At 52.2% G+C, this 16,897-nt stretch overlaps 1 protein-coding gene across 11 annotated transcripts in view; it reads left to right on the top strand.

Annotated features, from left to right (window-relative positions):
* The window catches only part of MYO18A (myosin XVIIIA), a 149,584-nt gene that overhangs the window by 76,793 nt on the left and 55,894 nt on the right, over nt 1-16,897 (top strand). For all 11 annotated transcript variants that reach the window (XM_035139745.2, XM_035139744.2, XM_060268635.1 and 8 more), the window contains 7 exons: nt 123-213; nt 2,719-2,911; nt 4,375-4,461; nt 10,099-10,240; nt 11,527-11,686; nt 13,174-13,360; nt 14,268-14,505. In XM_035139745.2, coding sequence (XP_034995636.1) covers nt 123-213; nt 2,719-2,911; nt 4,375-4,461; nt 10,099-10,240; nt 11,527-11,686; nt 13,174-13,360; nt 14,268-14,505 — 1,098 coding nt within the window. The remainder of the gene's footprint in view (nt 1-122; nt 214-2,718; nt 2,912-4,374; nt 4,462-10,098; nt 10,241-11,526; nt 11,687-13,173; nt 13,361-14,267; nt 14,506-16,897) is intronic.

Genomic DNA, 16,897 nt, shown 5'->3' with positions numbered 1-16,897 from the left:
GTCCCTTATATATGTGTGTGTGTGTGTGTGTGCACACACACACACACACACACACACAAATGTTAGTCACATCCATTCTTTTCCTCCTCACCGGGGGTGTCTCTTGTCTCTCGCTCCCCCAGGCCCAAAGACGACTGCTCTGGAGTGCTTAGAGGCCCTCGCCTCAGGCCTGTACTCTGAACTCTTCACGCTGCTCATCTCACTCCTCAACAGGTACGGAAGTTCCAGTGGTGGGTCTTTCCAGGGATGGGGGAGACAGAGGATTCAGCTTGCTTTTAGAGGCGGACCCAGCAAACCTGCACCTTCCAAAACGATGCAGCCATCTTTTGAAACGTGGCCGTTCTCCAGGCCTTGCAGTGCAAATTCTGGCTCCGTGGGAGACTACCTACCTGCCTTTCATGCAGAAAGCCCCAGGTTCTGTCCCTAGTGACATCTCCAGATGGAACTGGGAAAGATCCTTGCCTGAAACCTTGGAGAGCTGCTGCCAGTCAGTGTAGACAATACTGGGTTAGATGGACCCATTGTCTGACTCAGTTTGAGGCAGCTTCCTGAAGAGAAACCAGAGTACTGTATACAGTGTAAAGCAGCTTCCTGTGTTCCTTTGTGCACAAAAATGCACATGCTAGCTTGGGCCAGTTGTCAGGGCTTGAGCCAGGCATAGGTCAGCAACAAAAGGAATAAATCACTTGAGGCCAGAGCAGTTAAATGTTTGTTCAAGAAAAGAAGCCACAGCTCAGGCCTGGTGGTCTTGGCAATGCTTTCTAGGAGGTCTTGCCCCATGGAACAGTTGCAAGGTCTGAAGGCCTCTGCCTTCCCAATGCCCACTAGTGCCTGCTTTAAACATTTTTGTTTACACAATGCCTGTCCAGACTATGTTGTCATGTCATCTGGTTTTTAGCTTATAGTTGATTTATTTACTTGTAAATAGCTTTAAATAGTAGTTTTTTTAAACTGTTTTTTTACAGATGGTTTTATTGTTTTTGTAAATGGTTTTGAGATACTCTTTTCCTTTACCGTCAAGCGGCATATAAATGTTGTGAAATGGGGGTGAAATGCATATGTAAGTGAAAAGAACATGCAAAAACACATTACATGAGGGGAAATGGCTTTTCAAAAGCGTCAGCGTTAAGGGAAGCTGCCAAGGGCGTACCCACCACGGGGCAAGTTAGGGCAGCTGCCCTACTCTAGAAGCAGGGCTGGTGGGCAGAGGCGGAGCACAGCCCGGCGGAGCGCGAGTTCGCCATTCCCGCCGCGCCGCACCCTCCCTCCAGCTCCCCGGCGCGCCCTCAGGCAAGGCCAAGCACGGCGGGGAACCAGGGAGCGCGGCGCGGTGGGCGGGAACGCCGAACTCGCGCTCCGCCGGGCTGGGCTCCGCCTCCGCCCACCAGCCCTGCTTCTAGGGAGGGGCACAGCCCGGCGGAGCGCGAGTTCGCCGTTCCCGCCCACTTTGTGGCCCCTCCCCTTCCGTGCCTTGGCCCCTCCCCTTGCCCCCCCCTAGTTTTGATCCTGGGTACGCCCATGGAAGCTGCATACAGAAATGTGTGTGTTAGGAGAAACCCGCACTAAAATGCTTGATGGCTTTTCATGGGGTCCTTAAATAAATAGCAAACCAATGTGGAGAACAGACCATTAGGCTGTAAAAAAAAGGATAAACCGAAATGGTCAGATTCACTCATCCCTGGCTTCAACCAAGTTTTAAAAAAACCCTCCTCCTCTTTCTTTCCCCCTCCTGTTGGCTAATCCTTAGCAAGCTCCATCAATGCGCCTGACCTTTGCAGACCCCAAGTGCATTAGCTGAGCTAATGAGGAGAGGAAAAGCTTTCCACCCACCTAACAGAACTTCCCCATCCCTGTTTTGTAAGGCTGCTTCTGTGGAGCCGAGGGCAGCAGGGCCCCCTATTCCGTGGGCTGGCCCAGCTAGCCAGCATTACGTGGCCACCAATTTGAATCCTGGAATTGTAGAGTTGGAAGAGACTCAAAGGGTCATCCGTCCGTCCATTCCTTTCAGAAACAAAAGTTGGAAGACATACAAAAAGTTAAAACACTAAAACAGGTTAAAGTGCACATTAACTTTCTGAGCACCTGGACAGGCTTGTCAAAACAGGAATGTTCTTAGCAGGCACTGCAAAGAGTACAGCGAAGGTGCTTACTTGATATCGATAGGCAGGGAATTTGCAAAGTGTTCTTAAAAAGGGTTCTTAAAAATGTGGAACAGGTATTGTCTGGCACCTGTAGCAGTGATAGTTTGGCTGATCAAAGCAGTTGAGTGGGCACATGCAGGGTAAACTGGTCCCCAGTTATGGGTTTTATATACTAATAGTAGCACTTTGAACTTTTGGCACGGTAGCAGATTGGCAACCAGTGCAGGTCTCTAAGCAACCCCAGAAATCACGGAATTGGGGTGGCTTCTTTTTCTCAGCAAGGCAGCAGAGCTGCCTCCCTAGACTAGGTCACAGCTGCATATGGAGAAAGCAAAGACTGAATTAGGAGTCCCTGGAAAGGAGCACTTCTTCCTCTGGGGCTAATCTCTTAAGAGCCCTTCTGTATCAAGCCAGTGCTTTAAATGTATGGCACGTTTGCAGCCAGACTGCTGACCAGTGCAGGGCTGTGGAGACCAGTGCTAACCCCTGCATTTTTAATATTTGTGGGCTTAAAGCCCTCTCCACCCTGCAGGAAAAAGAATCCTCTAACCCCACTTTTCCTCCTTTGTCTGCCGAGGGCCCTCAAGTCCAGCCAGCGGTCCTTGTGTTCCATGATGATTGTGGACACCCCCGGCTTCCAGAACCCCGAGATGGCTGGCCAGAGCCGCGGGGCCACTTTCGAAGAGCTGTGCCACAACTATGCCCAGGAGCGGCTGCAGACCCTCTTCCACGAGCGCACTTTCGTGCAGGAGCTGGAGAGATACAAGGAGGTATCGTCTGGTTTGGGAAAAGGGGGCTCGTAGCTCCCACCTCGGCCCCTAACGCTAAAGCGGCAGGCACTGCCTCAGTCAGTTCTCAGGTGGAAAGGGTGGGGCGCCCAGGTACTGTGCCGAGATACCCCCCCCCCCCGTCTATCATCTGGCTTAATCCCTTTTCCGCGCCACCTTCTAATTGAGACCCTAATTCAGCTGCTGATTGAAACCAACAAGGGAGGAGGCTCATTTTAGATCCCCCCCCTCTGATTAACCCTAATCAGTAGCACCTGATCTTCCACCTCTCTGGAGCAGGGGTTTTCATGAGTTGCCTCCCTCCCTCTTGCCCCCTTGAGGTCGGATGGCCATCTGCCAGAAATTCTTTAGCTTGACTGCTGCATTGCAGGGGGTTGGATAAGATGATTTCGGGGGGGCGGGGCGGGGGAGCTCCCACCCAACTCTACAATTTTATGATACTGTGACTCCTCTCCCATCCCCTCAACCAGGTGCAGCTGCACTACAACTCCCATCAGCCCCAGCGAGGGATGATGGGAGCTGTGGTTCAGCAGCCTCTGGAGGGCCAAAGTTTCCCCACACGTTTTCTTAAACCTTTGGCCTGCATTAACGCAGTAGAATGCTTTCTGCATCTGGCTGCAAAACCTCAACCCTGCACAGGGTTCTCCCAAATTTGTGCACTGCAAGAGGAACAGCTAGCACAGCACAAGGAGTGGCCAAAATCAGAAATGCCACCCTGCAGGGGAGACTAGCCAGTTGCATTTCTGAGACCCAGGAATCCAGGAAATATTGCAGTCTGAACGTGACACCCCCCCCTTTTTTTTTACAGAGGCAAAACCAAACTTTTGTGGGTTGTTTTGTTATTCTGGGCCCCTGAGCTGTCCTTTCAGACACCTGGACTAAATCCGGAGCTTGTTTGAGTGGGATGGCTTGGGGTTGGTGATGGTGGTGAGATCAGGGTCGATGTCTCTTAAAGTTTCTCTTGGCTGTCCTTCAGAATCAGGAACTTCCTTTTAATTTAATTGTTTAAAAACATTTATGCAGGATGCCAGGTGCTGTTGCTGCTGGACAAGCCCTGCATTGAGCACAGGGTGGCTGGCCGGGGGGGGGGGGGGGCGGGGCGATATTGACAACCCCCTCCTCCAACCACAAAAGGAAATTTCTCCTCCCCTGCCCTGCCCACAGTGCATGGATTGCCAGTCTGGCACCAGCTCTTTAGGCAACAGGATTTGTTGGGGGTGGGAGAAGGGGTGGTGTTCACACACCACAGGGCTATCCAGGGAACCCCCTGCTGTGTACGTGACTTTGCCCCCATAGATTCTGTTCCAACTAATGCACTGACCACTTCTCTCCACATCCACCAACCCGTCCCCCTCCTCTCTTTCTCTGTCTCTGATTGCCTTTTTAACTGTAATCTGTAGCCCCACGGGCCACTAATCACGCCTCCTCTGTCCGTCCTTCTCTAGGAAAACATAGACCTTTCCTTAGATGCCTTAGAGCCTAATACATCTGGGTCTATAGCCACAGTAGACCAAGCGTCCCACCAGGCACTGGTAAGCTGCATGTGAGGGCTCTTCATGGGGGGTGGCTGCCACCCCTGCCGCTGCTGCTGCTGCTGCCCGTTCCTGCACCATCCCTCCTCCTGCCCCCTCTCCCTGCATCTGCTCCTCTGCCTGCCCTCAAACAGGGCAGCTGCTTGGCTGCAGGTGGTTCCTTTTTGTGATGCTGCTGGGTGGTGTGGATGCATGCAGGTGGTGGGGTTCAAGACGCTCTCTCTCATAACGCAGCCAGCCAGCGAGTGTGTGTGTGTGAGAGAGAGCTCTTTCTCTTTTTTTGCTCAATTTTGGACTGGGATATGTCACTTGCAAGCATGCCTCTCAGACCTGGGTTTGTAAAAGGCAAGGCTTGGGCAGCCTGGGCACAGCTTCAGGGAAACCCAGGGCAGAAACAAATGGAAGTATGTGAGTGTGGGCAAGGCGGACGAGAAGATTTAGATCAGGCACCCCCAAACTTCGGCCCTCCAGATGTTTTGGACTACAACCCCCATCTTCCCCGACCACTGGTCCTGTTAGCTAGGGATCATGGGAGTTGTAGGCCAAAACATCTGGAGGGCCGCAGTTTGGGGATGCCTGATTTAGATCAATTCCACACCGTTTTAAAGCACCCCGTCGCAATAATCCTGGAAACTGTAGTTTGCAAAGGATGCTAGGAAGTGTTGCTCTGCGAGGACACTTGGGTCTCGCTTGCAGGTTTCCTTCAGGCACCTGGTTGGCCAGTGTGAGAGAAGGACACTGGACTTTATGGGGCATGAGCCTGATCCAGCAGGCTGCACTTACATTCTTACTACAGCTCCCAGAATTCCACGTGCTTTCAATGTGTGGTGTGAATGTGGCCTTATCCTCAAGGCTGGCAGGAACTCGTGCCAATCTGACCGGCTTGACAGTGGGATGCAGGTGGTTTCTGCTGGTTGGTTTGGAGGCTTCCAATGGGTTCCCTTGCAGCCTGTGGCTAAAGAAACCAAGCCTTGCCTTGCTGGGTCAGACCAAAGCCCTGTCTAGTCCTGCCTCCTGGGCACGAAAGCAGCCAGGGCGTCCAGGAGCTGGGCATGGTATAACAACCCTCCAACATGGATTTCTGTATTTTAGAATTTCTGTTTTTTTGGAAGCCGCCCAGAGTGGCTGGGGGAACCCGGCCAGATGGGCGGGGTATAAATAATAAATTATTATTATTATTATTATTATAACATTCCTTTCACCCTGCATATTTCCTTCATGGGGACACTGCATAGCTTTCTTGAGACCTTGACTTGTGATCTTGGCTCCCCTAACTTGAGCCTTCTGGAGCCATTGTTCTGCTATAACACCCTTTCCTGCAGCTTCTCAGCTTGCAGCGTACACACATTCTCTGGGTTTCAACCAGGAGTGGTGGTTGAGGTGGCTGGTCCTGCTTATGGAGTTGGACTAGGTGGGTTTTGGTCCCCTTCTGGGGTGCTTCCCTCCTGGTGACCCCAGAGGTCTGCTTGCAAGGCTTTGCCCAGTAGGGACAACCGGGTCATTCCATGGACCCCTTCTGTGCCTTCCCCAGCATGGATCCAAGCCCTCGTTTTCCCTGCTGTGAGCCAAGGGGTGCTGTGCCCAGAGCATGTTGGGGAGGGGTGCATTTCAAACCTCCTAGCCTGACAGCTGCCACTGAGGGAACCGGCTTCCGGACTGGGAGCTACAACCTTGGCAGAGCATTTATCCTTCCAATTAGCCAACGCTAACGAGGAGAAAGCGCTGGCTCCAGGTAGGGAGACGGCTGTCAGGGTTAGTTAGGGCTTTGCTCTGATCTAGGCAGATCTGACTGATGAAGGAGGCTATGAACCCTGTGTGTGTGAGAGAGAGAGAGAGGGGGGGCTGGGGAGTTGCAGCGCAGGCGTCATGCACGGGGGTGGGGGTGTGAATTTCACAGTGGAATGGGTGCGAGAGGTGCAGAACCTACCCCATTGCTCCCCCTGCCCCACTTACCCTCTGCAGCTTCTCTCCCCAAGCACATTTCTCAGCAGCCAAGCTCCCGTGACTGAAAGCAACTTGGGTGTGGGGCAAAAGCATTTAAGGAGAATGGCTGTGTGTGTGTGTGTGTGTGTGTGTGTGTGTAGCAAGTGGCCATAAGGGAGGGGCCTCCCTGCTTTCAGTGAGAGGGCATGGGGAAGCATCCCCCCTTTATGTGATTGGAACTGTTCCAATGTTAAGCACACCTGCCACTGAGGCACCTGATTTGGGGTCATTGGCAGCTGCCTTATGCAAGGTCAGGCTGTCAGTCTAGCCCAGCACGTCTGCTTTGACTGGCAGCAGCTCCCCAATGCCTTCTGCTTGCATCCTTTAATGCAGCGTCTCAGGGTTTGAACCTGGTGCCTTTTGCAGCTGCTCTCCTGCGGCGCTTTGAAAGCCCCCTCCCCTGGCGTCAGGGTGTGTTACTGGTCGTCTTCGCCCCACACTGGCCTTTAGGATGGAAGAAAGATTTTATGGGGTTTGGGGACTCAGTGGGCCCCCTTTGGCCTGATCCAGCAGGTTCCTCATGGGCTCTTGTGAATTTTGCTTTGGTTTTATTTGAAATTGGTATCCTGCTTTTCACCATGTAGGTGTCAAAGCAGCTTACAACAATAAAACATAGACAATGCAATGGGACTTGTAGCTCAGCAATGTCTGCAGGGTCTCCCTCCCTCTCCAGCGACCTGAGGAGGGAGCTTTGTCGGGTGGGGAGCAGCGGAAGCGAAGGAAGCCGCTGTTGCTCTCTCCCCCGTTTGTCCCGTGCGCCCATAATTTCCCTTTTCCGTTTGCATCTGGGCCAATAAAGGAGTGGGGAGGCGGCGAGGCTTGAAAGGCCCTGCTGCTGCTTGTCATCCTAATGGAGGGGCCTGTTAGCACACAGCAGTGCGGCTGATGAATTTCGTCAGTTTGTGCCGCATTAGGAGGCAGGGAGGGGCGTCCCACCCCCACCCCCTTCACTTATCCTCTTGCCCGTGATTTACTTGCAAACAAAGGAGCTTTCCACACAGGCTTGCAAAAGGTGGGGCTGCTTTTGAAACCACTCCACCATGACTCTCCCAGGAGGGCTGGGGTCACGGACCCACCTTCCTTCTCCCACTGCTCAGATCCTTCTTATTATTATTTCCACATTGATTTCCTACCATTCTTGGTCCCTAAGCACTCCTGGCAAGCTCGATAGATACATTTTTTAAAATAATAATAATAAATCGTTACGTTGAAAACACACAAACCCTGCTACTTGCAAATCACTGAACACTAAAATTATTGAAAACGGCAACAGTGATATTGGCAATTGAAATAGATCAGCGTGAGGCGGTCTGGAAGAGGGATGGCCTCTCCTTGCTGTGGACGGGGATGAAAGAGCCCAACACACAGCAATGAAACTCTACAGCGGAGCTGCACAGGGTCCCTCGTCAAAGGCACCCGGGCCCAGTGGCATCTCCAGGTAGGGCTGAGTTTCTGCCAGTCATTGTAGACAAAGCAAGGTGGATCCATGGTGTGGCTCAGTATAAGGCAGCTTCCTCTGCTCCTACCTAAGCCAGCCCTTAATCTTACTTTGGTTTAGAGGAGGGACGCCAGCGTGTCTGGCAAGGCTCCTGCTTTGCATGCAGCAGATCCCAGGTTTAATCCTCGTCATCTCTAGCTGGGTCTGGGAATGTCCCCTTTCTGAAACCTCAGCGAGCCACTGCTAGTCAGTGTAGACAATAGTGAGCTGGATGGACCAATGGTCTGACTCAGTATACATCAGCTTCCTAAGGGATTCATGGACCTGGCTCAGGAATAGTATCCTGTTTTATAGGCCAGGAGCAGGCAAGGGGGAGAGAGCTACTGCAGATTGCCCAGAGACTGACTAGTAGGTCCTGATCTGTCCTCTGCCCACCCCTGTTTTAAGGCACTCCCTCCCCACCCTCCCCGTCCTTCTCTTAGGGGTGGAATATAAGCAGTGCAGAGCATGACAACTCTCTGCCTCCTCAAACCAAAAGTCCTGCTGGTTCCTCTGCCAGCACCTGGGATTAAACTAAGAACCACCCATTCTCTCCCTCCCTCCACCCGCCAGTCTTAACTCATCAGCCACGGAGGCGAGAGATCTCTCCGCCTCTCCCCTTTCAATTAAAAACCAAAGCATCTTGGGATGCCGAGGTCCATGCCTGGCTCAGAAATTTCCACGCTTGTGCATTGCAATTCCCAGGAGGGCCGTCCTGAATTGCCACTGCCAGCTCCTGTTCGAAGATTCTCCCCACCCACCCCTTCTTAAAAACGAAATCAGAATGCATGGATTTTCTTAATTTGGATGTGATGCTTTGCCATCTAGATTCTGCTTTAGGAACTGAAATAGACAGATAAAAGAAAGCTATGCTACTTGCTGCAACGGGGCAGTGATGGCCACCAACTTGGATGGCTTTGAAAGAGGGCCCCACAAGTTCTTGGAGGGGAAAGGTATCAATGGCTCCTAGCCATGATGGCTATGCTCTGCCTCCATGAATGGAGACAGCAATGCTTCTGCATACCAATTGTTGGAAACTACAGGAGCGAAGAGTGCCCTTTGAGGCATCTGACTGGCCACTGTGAGAACAAGGTGCTGGACCAGGTGGTCCCCCTTTGGCCTGATCCAGCAGGCTCCTCTTATGAACATAGGAAGTTAGGTAAAGGGACCCCTGACCATTAGGTCCAGTTGCGGACGACTCTGGGGTTGCGGTGCTCATCTCGCTTTACTGGCCGAGGGAGCTGGCGTACAGCTTCTGGGTCATGTGGCCAGCATGACTAAGCCGCTTCTGGCGAACCAGAGCAGTGCACGAAAACGCCGTTTACCTTCCCACCGGAGTGGTACCTATTTATCTGCTTGCACTTTGACGTACTTTTGAACTGCTAGGTTGGCAGGAGAGTTATCTTATGCTAAATCAGACCACCAGTCCTTCTAGCTCAGTAGTCTCTACTATGTCTCTCCAGGGTTTCAGGCAGGGGGACATTCCCACCCATCACGGGTTGAACCTGGGATCCTGCATGCCAAGCAGGGTCCCCCTCCCACTAAGCTATGGCCCTTCCCCTTTTCTCCTGAGTTTGGCAACTTCGGGTACCAAGGGTGGCAGCTGCTGCAGCACTGAATCCTGTGTGTGTGTGTGTGTGTGTGTGTTGAGAGCAGCTGCTCCTCCAATTGCTCCCCGCTGAGTTGCGGGGAGTAATTTTGCTGCTTAAGCCTCCAGATTGAATTTCTACCGAGTAAATGTCTTGTGCTGGAACATTTTACTAGACAATGTGTGTTTCTCCTGTCTCTGGTATTAAGTATTGATTCTTCCTGGGCAAAGTATTTGTTTTTAAAGCTGGAGCCGAGCGCAAGGCTGCCCCCGCCTGCCCCTGGCTTTCACCACTTCATTGCTCCTAGGGCTGGGCTTTCCCAGGCAGGCTTGTGGCGATGTGTGGAGCTTACGCAGTGGGAGGAGGTCACCCAGTGTGTGTGTGTGTGTGTGTGTGTGTGTGTGTGTGTGTGTGTGGCTAGCAGTACACAGTGCTGCCTCCAGGAACGGGGCAGCCCCTCTCGGGCAAGATGTTCCTCCCCCCCCCACCCCCTTGCCTTCCTCCCTGTCCCACCACACCCAGCTTTCTTGGTGGAGGTTACAGACCCTAATAACACAGCGGGGGGTCTTGGGCGGCTCCCACCTGCAGGTCCGCTCCCTGGCCCGGACTGACGAGGCCCGCGGCCTGCTGTGGTTGCTGGAGGAGGAGTCGCTGCAGCCCGGAGGCAACGAGGACACTTTGCTGGAGCGGCTGTTCACCTACTATGGCCCACAGGACGGAGACAAGAAAGGTAAGGCGCAAGGAAGGCTGGCCTTAGCTTGTGATTCCTGCATCGCAGGGGATTGGACTAGATGACCCTCGGAGTCCCTTCCAACTCTACAATTCTATGATAAATAATTTAAAACAAGGGCTGTAAAGGGATAAAATTCTGCTATCTCTGGAAATGCCTTCTTCCATATGAGCACCCCTTTCAAAAGTAGGAAGATTCAGGACAGGTAAAACAAAGTCCTTCTTAATGCACTGCATAGTTGAACTATGGAACGTGCTTCTACCAGGAGGCAACAGTGGTCACCAACCTAGATTGCTTTAGAAGAGGATGGGACAAATTCATGGAGGAGGAGAAGGCTCTCAGTGGCTGCTAGCCAGGATGGCTCTGCTCTGCCTCTACAGTTGGAGGCAGCCATGCTCCCAGTTTCTGGAAACCACAGGAGGGGAGAGGGCTCTTGTGCTCAGGCCCTGCTTGTGGGTTTCCTGTTGGAACAACTGATTGGCTCCTGTGAGAAGAGGATGCTGAGCTAGATGGCCCATGGGCCTGACGCAGCAAGCTCTTCTTGGGTACTTAAAGTGCTTCTTGTGGCCATTTGCCTGTTTTATTTGGGAACCCCTCCAGGTGCCCTTTTTATCGTGCATTCATGATTATTTGTGCTCCTGATGGTATCAAAGCAGTTATACGCCATCCCATTTACGATACTCTTTGCTCCTGTGAATCATAGAATTGTAGAGTTGGGAAGCTTTGGGATGGACATACTGCTTTGTTTCAGCCCTGTAACTTCCTGCTGAAATACTGCAACTTTAAATTCACAAATGTGCTGGTTTATTTTTCATTGTCTGCTTTTGATGCTTCCGCAGTTGTGCAAATGCCCCTCTAGGCAGCAATTACGCTGTCACATTGGGGAGGCTTCGCAGAACAACTAACAAAGAGGAATGATGTGCGGATGGCCCAGTATAAATTCATCGCTACTGCCCTGTTATTGCAACACTGCTCTGCAATTTGTTTTAAAACTGGTTTCCATGCCATGTTGTAAATTGTTGTCACCCCGCCCTGGGACCTTAGGGTGAAGGGTGGGTAATAAATTAATAATAATGCAGAGGGCACCCACAAAAAAACAACCACCACCACCTAGTCTGAAGCAGGCGCCGCCCTTAAGCCTACATTTAGTGCAGGGCATTGGGTAGAGCCCTCTCTGAGACCTGGACCTACAGCAGTGTCTGATTTTGGGCATACCCAAGCAGAGGCCAGATGTGAGTGAGGAGCAATCTGCTTGACAGTTTGTGCCTTGCCTCCTCTCTTTGCAGGTCACAACCCACTGCTCCGAAGCAGTAGGCCACGGCACTTCTTCCTGGGGCACAGCTATGGCACCAACTGGGTGGAATATGACACCACGGGCTGGCTAAACTATGTCAGGCAGAATCCTGCATCCCAGAACACTTTGACTCTCCTGCAGGAGTCTCAGAAGTAAGTTGCAAACACATTATCCCCCCTCTCTCCCCCCCTTTCCCTCTCTCTCCCTTTCCCTCTCTCTCCCTCTCCTTTGCTCTCTGTTTCAGACCTCCTCTCCCTTCCTCCTTCCCTCCTCTCACCCTTAAAAAAATAAATAATAGTTTTTATTAAAGATTTTCTTGGTTTACAAAAGTATGTGCATTGTCTCATTTCTCAGCTTGTAAAGTCTTTTCTACATATCAGTTACATTTGTTATGAGACATTAGTGCTTTCTCTCTCCTCCCCAAATCAGGTATGAAAGGGATGCAGTTATGGAAAAGCCAAACCCGTTTTATTTAACACACCTGTCCACAGGGGATGCAGGATGCTGTATGCCTGTGCCTCTTCGGAACATAGGAAAGTGCACTTGATCCGTCTAGTTCAGTATTGTCCTGACTGGTTAGAGTTGGGGTTAGGGGTTAGGTTTAGGCAGCAGCTCCCCTGAATTTCAGGTGGGGCTCTCTGCCAGCTCTACCTGGAGATGCCTTGGATTGAACCTGGGATCATACGCTTACAGTGCAGGGGCTCTGCTGCTGAGCTCTGGCCTTATCCTAAAAGTAAAGCAAGGTGCTGTCATGCTGATGAATACAGTGGTATCTCTGGTTGCGGACGGGAGCTCTGGTCGGATCCCGAGGTTTCCGCAACCGGAGGGACCGCTTCTGCACATGTGGCAAAACTCAGAAAAATACTTCTGGGCTTGCTGCATTCGCATCCTGAACATAGCTGCCAAGTTTTCCCTTTTCTCACGAGGAAGCCTATTCAGCATAAGGGAAAATCCCTTAAAAAAGGGATAACTTGGCAGCTATGATCCTGAAGGATACACAACTGGAGGTGTGCGTATCCAGAGGTACCACTGTATAGGAAGCTGCCCTCTCCTGAATCGTTTACTTTGGTCTGTTTGGCTCAGTATTGTCCACACTGACTGACAGCGACTGGGTTTCAGGTAGGGAGTCTGTCCCAGTAAGAAGAAGTGCTTGTTTCATCCTTATCACGTGTCTGTGTATGCGTTTAAACCCACACTGGTATCTTCATGAAGATGCTGGCCCCAAGCTACTCTTGCCCCTCTCTTTCCCCAGAGCAGGTCTTATTCCCCTTTCCTTTCCTTGCCTAACCTTAAGCAGGGGTGTCCCTGATTATCTAGTGCAGGCACCCCCAAACTGCGGCCCTCCAGATGTTTTGGCCTACAACTCCCATGATCCCTAGCTAACAGGACCAGTGGTCGGGGGAGATGGGAACTGTAGTCCAAAACATCTGGAGGGCCAAAGTTTGGGGATGCCTGGTCTAGTGCTCCCTCTGCTGGTTGGAAGGACAGTTGGCGCAGCTTGGAGTGTGGAGTCCCCTTCCCCAAAGCAGCTTCATCCCAATGGTCTTGAAGATAGTTGGGCCGCTAGCTGCCGCTGCTGTTACAATCCTCCCCTCCATCTGCCCATGGTATTGATTCCCTCTCCTGCCCTTTTCCTCAGGAAAATAATCAGCAGCCTCTTCGCAGGCCGAGCTGGGACAGGAATGGTGCTGTCCGGGTCCATCGCTGGCCTGGAAGGAGGCTCTCAGCTGGCTTTGCGCAGGGCCACAAGCATGCGGAAGACCTTCACCACGGGCGTGGCAGCCGTGAAGAAGAAGTCTGTCTGCATCCAGATCAAGCTGCAAGTGGTGAGTCCCTGTAGCTGGCCCTGGGTATGAGCAGGTGCCTTTCTGTGTGTGCCCAGAGGGAAGCCCTGCGGGAGTTTGAGTGTGGCCCAGTACCGAGCTGGCTTTGATAACGCTGAGAGAATGAAGAGGAGCCTTTTCGGGAGACGTTGGCGGGGATCACTTCTTCCCTGCAGGGCCTGCTTGCCTCAGTCCCATGGAAGCATCTGTTCCTAGGAGGGGGCTCAGCAGCTGCATTGGCAGAGGAGATGTCCCTTTCCTAGCGCAGGATCAAAAGGGCCTTTCCCTCTGCCCTTGCAAACACTTGTGATTGTCATTTATTCACTTACTTAGAGCATTGGTATCCTGCTCATCAGCCAAAATGGCTCCCAGAGCAGCTTACATGCAGCCCGGTAAAACAAGACGGTCCCTGCCCCTGCAGGCCTACAGTCTAAAAAGCATGACACACAAGGGGAAAGAGGGAGGGTTGAGGGAAATGAAAATGAAAACTCAAGCATCAATTTCTAACCTGTAGTTCCTATACTGACCAAGAGGCACAGTACAGGGGCCGGAGGCGCCTGATGGAACTGGGCTTTTGGCAAGAGCTGATAGAATGAACCACCTGCTTCCTATCTCTCCCACGGAGGAAGTTTGCTAGAATGGGTGCTTCTGGGCGACAGTAGAGGGAGAGGAGGACTGATGGAGCTGGCCTGTCACAGCAGAGCTGATGCAGTTGCCCCCTTAGTGGTTGGCTGAGTTTGGCATGATTGCCACCTGATCTGCCACATCAGGCTACTCAGAGCACATACAAGCACACTTACGGCCCTCTGCAGATCCCTTTAGCTGGATCCTGGGGTCTGCAGAGAGGGCTGATCCATCCCATCCCAGACGCCCTCAACTAATTCCTCCCCCCTTTACCCCTGCCCTTCAGGATGCGCTGATCGACACCCTCAAGAAGTCCAAGCTCCACTTTGTGCACTGCTTCCTGCCCAAGGCGGACAGCTGGAGCGGGGACTCCAGAGGACTGTGCACGCGGAGAGTGAGCACCAGCGAGCTGGACCTGCATGGGGAGCACTGCGAGGCCGGCCTCATGCAGCTGGACATCCCCCTGCTGAGGGCCCAGATCCGGGGCTCCCGGCTCCTTGATGCCCTTCGGATGTACCGCCAAGGTTGGTAACCTCCCCTCCTTGGAGCAGTTGTGTTGTGATCACCTGCGGGCATGTGCTGTGGGAGCCGGAAGTCCCTGGGTTGTATCCAGTGGAGTGCTTAAGTGAGCATCCCATCAGGGCAAGGAGGAGGGGGTGGCTATACACTGCCTCCATAGTCAGAGGCAGCGATGCTTCTGAACAGCAGACAGGGAGAGGGCTCTTGTGCTCAAATCCTGCTTAAGGGTTTCTGATTGGGGCATCTGACTGGCCACTGTGAGAACAGGATGCTGGGCTAGGTGGGGCAGTGGTCTGATCCAGCAGGCTCTGCTTTTGTTCTTAGGTTCTACTTGTGCCACAGGATTTCCCCCTTTCTCCTCTCTGCCATGTCTCTTCTAGAGGTTTTCCCTACTCTCTGGAGCTGTTTGGGGAGGGAGGGGTGCAGGGCATACAGGGGAGAAGGGGAGACCCATTGCACAAGTGGAAATTCTTCTGAGTTCCACCCCCTGCTATGAGGCTGGATGCCCTGAAATCACATCCTGCTGGGGCTGCAGGGCAGTTCCTTCATCTGTGCCTTGCACTGGGGGAGATTTGAAGGCACAGTAGGCCACATGCTCCTGTGTGGGTTAGAAAGGCAGAAGGAGAATACCTGGGACACACCTGAAAGTTCTCCACTTCCAGCATTCAGTTGGAGTTCTCCCCTGAGAAGCACTTGGAAATCTGTGGATCGTCTACTTTTTCCACGTGATTCAACCCCCGCTGTTGCAGTTTCTTCCTCTTATTAGTCAGGGATCATGTAGTAAACCGGATGATGCTCCATAGCCAATCAGATTTGACTGCGTGAGGGCAGGTGAGGGCAACGCAAATAAATGTGTGATTTGCAAGGAGTACAGGGAAGCAGAACTGTTCTTTGGCACCTGGAAAAGAAATGCTTTTGCAAACCTGTGGCCCTGACAAACACACCTTTCCTTACCTCTGAACTGTGGCTAGTAGTCTATTCATCCTGCCTCCCTGCTCCTCAAACCACTAGTGGCAGCTTCCGTCCATATCCCCCTCTGCCCCTGCTCCTTGGGAAGACCCCAGAACAAGCACCCTCCTGTACTCGGCTTTCCGAAAGATGTGCGGGGGAATTGGTGTTTATTATTTCAAAACCAGGTTGTTAGTGCTCTGAAGCAAGATCAATGTTTGTGCGCAGCGCCCAAGATCAATGGCCTGGTGGGGGAGGGGAGGGGGCTCTGCTGCTCTGGTCGATGATGCTGATGATTAATTAAGACCTGAAGAATCAACATCGCTATCTCTGCCCATAAATTTAATTGCAATCCGTATACAGTCAATAAGCTGAATCCATTCTAGTTCCCTCTGCCTGCGGGTGGGGTGGGATGGGGGTGCAGGTGGGCACGTGGCGCGTCCCGAGCCGGGAGGAGGGGGGAAGCAGTGTGGATGAACCCCTTTTCAACAAGGAGGGACTCGCTGTGCAGGGGAGGAGGGGTAGGGAGCTATGGGGCAGCCCCTCGCTTCCATTGCAGGCTTTCCTCAGAGGGCCTGGTGCAAACGGAATGAATCTGTAGGGCTTATTCCTTCAGCTCTACAGACCCTCTCGGGTGCTGAGATCATGCTCAGAGGCTTGGAGGGGGGAGAGGGCCTTTTCTGTGGTGGCTCCTCAGCTGTGGGGCTTGACACCATTATGCAGCTTCTGGAAATTGCTGAAGAGACACCTCTTTACCCTGACTTTTGGCACTTGTGGTGTATGGTTTTAGGACCCATCTTATCTTTATAATTGTAAATTGTTTGTCATTGTTTTTAATACAGTACTGTGTTTTAATGCTGTATCCTGCCCAGGGGCCTTTCAGTGAAGGACAGGTCATTAATATGATCATAATCATCATCATCATAGCAATAACAGCAGCAACCCTGGGTCCTTCCGGATGTCTTTCAAAATGGAGCACTCAGGATGGTATTCAGATGGTATCGGGGAAGTTATCCACTACCCCCCTTTCAGTAGTGTTCTTGCCTGCAGGCGTTTTGGGGCATCCATACTGCTTCCTTGCCAATCCACGCTCACCCTGTACCTTCCTCCTGGAATCTTGTAACATTTAATGCCCAAAATGCACCGGCTTACTTTCTGTTGCACAATAGTTGTGTGAGCGTCCCTCCAGATGCCAATAGCATGGGGAAAACATTGCAGAGCTACTAATAAAGCAGAATGCGGAATGCACACCCACCACTATTGACGCTTTTATTGTGTCAGTGACGTGTTGCAGAATCTCCCTGCAGAGCCTCTACCAGTCGGGAGTGTAGCTCCTGCCTGTCTGCTGCAATGAGAGATTAAGCCATAACTCACACCCCCCCCCCGCTCCACCATGAGTTGAAGGGAGATTTTTTGGGGGGGTGGGAAGGAATCTTTGCACATAGCTTT

Source organism: Zootoca vivipara, chromosome 15 (assembly GCF_963506605.1).
Source record: "Zootoca vivipara chromosome 15, rZooViv1.1, whole genome shotgun sequence".
Lineage (NCBI taxonomy): Eukaryota > Metazoa > Chordata > Lepidosauria > Squamata > Lacertidae > Zootoca > Zootoca vivipara.
Note: the sequence above shows the minus strand (reverse complement) of the source record. Positions and strands in the feature narration are given on the sequence as shown.